The sequence below is a fragment of the Sphaeroforma arctica genome (assembly GCF_001186125.1).
Source record: "Sphaeroforma arctica JP610 unplaced genomic scaffold supercont1.898, whole genome shotgun sequence".
Lineage (NCBI taxonomy): Eukaryota > Ichthyosporea > Ichthyophonida > Sphaeroforma > Sphaeroforma arctica.
In genome coordinates this window covers 4,368-9,459 of record NW_014039660.1, presented here as the reverse complement: position 1 = coordinate 9,459, position 5,092 = coordinate 4,368, and the positions used below count along the sequence as shown (strand labels likewise).

The window sequence follows — 5,092 nt, the reverse complement described above, 5'->3', positions numbered from 1 at the left end:
TACAATATGCGGATGCGACGTACAGACACTCCCCAGCGTGGCACGTACCTTGATCACGGCCGAGTAGTTGAGCACTACATTGACTGGCTCAAACATCAAGACCGGCAGAATGTACTTGAAGGAGAAGGACAGCCCCAGCTTCTCCAGATAGGCCACGTGTGTGTCTCGTGCGCTCAGCAGCGCAATGGTGTCTAGGACGGACTTGAAGTTGTGCATGTGTGTCATGTACCCATCGTACTCGTGGTACTGTAGGGGCGTGGTACAGAACGCGGAGAGAAAGAGTACCGAACTTCAGGGCTTATTTGTGTTCTAGTTCCGAAGGGCTGCTATTCAGCAGAGTTGTCAACTGATTGATGGGCTATATGGGTACCAAATGGCACATAACGTGTCACTTTGGTGTCACAGCCGTTGAGCCGTTGCGGTGTCAAGTGTTCAGCAGAGGCCGAGTGGCACAGTACTGTCCATGTAACAGATAGACATCTCATATCAGCGCCAACTGGCCATGCAGTGCATTAATACCACACACGAAGCGCTGTACTTCTTTCTTTAGGTTAACACACACACATCTACTTTGTCTCACCTAACTTTATCAAGCACCAATACGTACTCATACATCACCGCCTATACAGATTGTCCTAACCCCTGCAAAACTCATGCAACTGCTACGAGGGTAGTATGAGTGCTACTGTCGCATGACTCTTCCTGTTATTGAGTCCTGTTTTGTGTGTACACTGGCACATGAATCATCCTGTTGTGTGTACGTACCAGTACAAACTCCGCAAAGCTCTCGCCCAGATGCACCACCCGTTGCTCTACCTTCGACTCGAACAGAATGGTGAAGGCCGAAGCCGTCTCGTGGACCTGACGGCGAACGAGTGGTTTACACGGAGGTATACAATTAGTTAGCAATTAGTATACAAATAGTTAACAGACAGTTATACAAATAGTAGCAACTAGTTGTTCAAATAGTTAGCAATTAGATATACAAATAGTTAGCAACTAGTTATACAAATAGTTAGCAATTAGTTATACAAATAGTTGGCAATTAGTGATACAAATATATAGCAACTAGTTATACAAATGGTTAGCAGCTAGTTATACAAGCAGTTAGCAATTAGTTATATAGTTAGTTAGCAATTAGTTATACATATAGATAGCAATCAGTCTTACAATTAGCTAGCAATTAGTTATACAAATAGTTCGCAATTAGTTGTTATACAAACAGTTAGACACCGAGAACTGCAGAACCATGATCAGATGATATCGTGTTTTCTTTGGCCCGTTAGAAGTCAGTTGCTGAGTCAAACGTATGAGCATTGGCGAATATGTGCAATGCGGATGATATGCTCAGAGTGGCAAACAAATGGAATAAAAATAAATGCATATAATGGAATACAAATAACCGCATACAATGGAATACAAATAAACACATATAATGGAATACAAATAAACGCATATAATGGAATACAAATAAACGCATATAATGGAATACAGATAAACGCATATAATGGAATACAAATAAACGCATATAATGGAATAAAAATAAACGCATATAATGGAATACAAATAAACACATATAATGGAATACAAGATAAACGCATATAATGGAATACAAATAAACACATATAATGGAATACAAATAAACACATATAATGGAATACAAATAAACGCATATAATGGAATACAAATAAACACATATAATGGAATACAGATAAACGCATATAATGGAATACAAATAAACGCATTTAATGGTGCCTGTACGCTCAGAATGGCAAACAAATGGAATACAAATAAACACATATAATGGTGGCTGATGAGGAAGGCCTTTGACCCTCTATGTAGAAGGGACACGATTACGTTAAATAGCACACAACTATCTATGTACGAGGGACACAGGTACGTGCGACCTATAGCTATAGCCTGCGCCTGAGTGCATAGGCGTACCCTTTGAAACGAATCAAATAGGGCGGAGATCTCTTCCGGGAGAAACGGGCTCGATGGGGCGATGGACGGATCCAGCTTGTTGAAGAACACCTGTGGCAAAATTCAGGACAACACGAGGACATACAGCAGGTTCAGCATTGTCACAGGACAATCCCAATGATTCGAATTGCGATGGTGATATACTGGAGAGCTAAGTGGAAGGTATGCTGACTAGACGAAAATCCCTAAACCCTAACCCCTTGATGCGCATTCACTTCACTAGCGCAATCCCCGGCTGGGCCAGTGCTCAGTTTATACCGCTGTGGTACAGCTGCCTGACACAGTTGTACGGTCTACCTCGTCAGACACAGTACAGTTGTTTAGTCACCACTGTGGTAAACTCAGTAAAACACCCACATAGCCTGAATGACTCAAGTAAAGGTAAGTGGCATCTGATGTGACCTCGACATGAAATCATCAACGCATGGCTGAGGGTATCTGCGTTGTTCAGCCACCACTATGATAAACTCACTAAAACACACACGCACCCTGGATGGCTCTAGTATAGATGGGTGACATATGGTGTGACCTCGACATGAAATCATTAGCGCAGGGCTGAGGGTATCTACGTTGTTCAGTCACCACTGTGATAAACTCACTAAAACACAAACGCACCCTGAATGGTTCTAGTAAATTGTGTGGCATATGACGTGAACTCAACATGAAATCACCAACACATGGCTGAGGGTATATACATCTGGAGTGTAGCAACTCATCTATTCTATACGACATTTGCTTAGCTGAGTCTTCTGCATTGCAAGAATGAACCTGTACTTCGTACATGTGTTCCTACCTGTATCACTATGTCCAAGTCTCGCACGAGCTTCTTCTCCGCCTGCAAGAACTGCTCAGCCGTCTCCACGTATGATATAGCCTTATCCGATACATCCTGCAGTAACCAAAAGCACAGAGAATGAGCACTCGGCACCCCACACACATAAGTGATGTACAGGACACATGAGAACAATACAAGGATATGATCTACACCCCACACGCATAAGTGATCAACAGGACACATGAGAACAATACAAGGATATGATCTACACTCCACACGCATAAGTGATCTACAGGATACATGAGAACAATACAAGGATATGATCTACACCCCACACGTATAAGCGATCTACAGGGCACATGAGAACAATACAAGGATATGATCTACACCCCACACGTATAAGCGATCTACAGGGCACATGAGAACAATACAAGGATATGATCTGCCGCTACGCTGAATAACGGATAGCAGGTGCTTGTTGATGGGCCAAGGCAAAAGGCGTGTGCAGACTATTGCAAACGCGGGTATGATATAACAATATTGGCACAGACTGAAAGCATAGCATATCGAAAGAAAGGGCGCTATTCGCAACTGCATACCACCCGCGTAGCACAGCAATAGACTCCGAACAGGTGCCAGTATAAAGCACCAGCGGACAATCGAGCGCACTATAAGCGAGACAGTCACCGTACGTACACTCAATACATAGCACAACTCAGTGTACTCACAATCAATACATAGCACAACTCAGTGTACACACAATCAATACATAACACAACTCAGTGTACACACAATCAATACATAGCACAACTCAGTGTACACACAATCAATACATAAGAACAACTCAATGTACACACAATCAATACATAGCACAACTCAGTGTACACCAATCAATACATAGGCACAACTCAGTGTACACACAATCAACACAAAACACAACTCAGTGTCCACACAATCAACACACACAAAAACTCAGTGTACACACAATCAATGCTCCACATACCTTATCCTTGGGAGAAGCCTTCCCCCTGACCTTTGACAGCAGTGAGAACCCGTCGCTGGCTATCTGCACATCCCGTTCCGTCAGCGTGTCTGAACTGTGGGCCTGATTTGCATGCAACGGACAATAAGGGACAGCATGAGACAAGTCTATATCTGTAGAAACCAGATACTACCATGCCGACAAGTAGGTAGGTACCCTTTGGCCGGTGGTCTCAAGGTCAACCTGTACATTGAATACAAATACACCAACTCGTGCACAGTCCCATCAGGATCTGGTCTCCGTTCTTCCCTGACGAGGAGCAAGGCAAACACAACTAACGTACCACATCCGCCGCCATGCCCATAGTCGTCGCCAGCACATGCTGCAGAATCAGCAACAACGCATTCACAGCCAGTTGGTCCAGCGTTTCCCCAAACACCACGCACAGACGGTGCCAGATCTGCACTGTGGGGAACACGTGCACAGGCATTCCGTTGGCGTCGGGCAGAGACTTCTTGCGGTGGCTCTCACCTTTGCGTTTACCGTTGTGGCCTTTGGGTTTCTGAGTGCAGGCGATGCGGAGGTAAGAGATGCGATTGGCGTTAAAGATGCGGAGGTAGCAGTTGGTCATGGGGAAGGGATGGTATAACAGGCTGGACGGGTGACTGTTGGTAAGCAGTAACCGATACATTATATATACACACACAATATATCTTATATACACACACGATACATCATATATACACACACGATACCTCATATATACACACACGATACATCCTATATACAATATATGCACACACTGCCAGAACGAATAAGAAATCCGAATGGAGCTCGTTAGGGTGCACACTGCTGTCCAGGATTCCATTGCGCTGCAACCGTATTGTAGTTACCTTCAATACTTCTCCAATCTCGTCGAAGGATCGATCGCCAACCAATTCTTTGACACTTTCAGTAAAGGCGTCGTACGATGAAAGGTCACAGGTCGACAACAAGTTGAAGAAACACTCTTTGGCCAAGTGGTTTAGGCGAATGATGGAGGACGGGTCCAGTTGCGCCGTCACGGCCTGTAATGCATTCATGGGATAGCAATGAATAGTCGTGTCTAGGTTGTAAACTCGGAACGTGCCGAGCAACGATGTTCATTTACCGTTGTATATACATACACACAAACGTACACGCACAAAAACACACACACACACACATACACACACACACATACACAGGCCCGCACACACACACATACATACACACACACACACAGATATATATGTATATAAATATGTAGACATACATATATGCATATACATGCATACAAATACATACATACATATATATGTATATTTATATAT

General features: G+C 43.7%; 1 protein-coding gene across 1 annotated transcript in view; it reads right to left on the bottom strand.

Annotated features, from left to right (window-relative positions):
* The window catches only part of SARC_09155 (hypothetical protein), a gene marked incomplete at both ends in the record, with an annotated part of 8,714 nt that extends 3,907 nt beyond the window's left edge, over window positions 1-4,807 (bottom strand). The window contains 7 exons of the mRNA XM_014296836.1: window positions 49-246; window positions 766-861; window positions 1,945-2,034; window positions 2,777-2,872; window positions 3,762-3,863; window positions 4,084-4,302; window positions 4,634-4,807. Of these exons, the coding sequence (XP_014152311.1) occupies window positions 49-246; window positions 766-861; window positions 1,945-2,034; window positions 2,777-2,872; window positions 3,762-3,863; window positions 4,084-4,302; window positions 4,634-4,807 (975 nt within the window). The remainder of the gene's footprint in view (window positions 1-48; window positions 247-765; window positions 862-1,944; window positions 2,035-2,776; window positions 2,873-3,761; window positions 3,864-4,083; window positions 4,303-4,633) is intronic.
* Window positions 4,808-5,092: the final 285 nt, after the last annotated feature.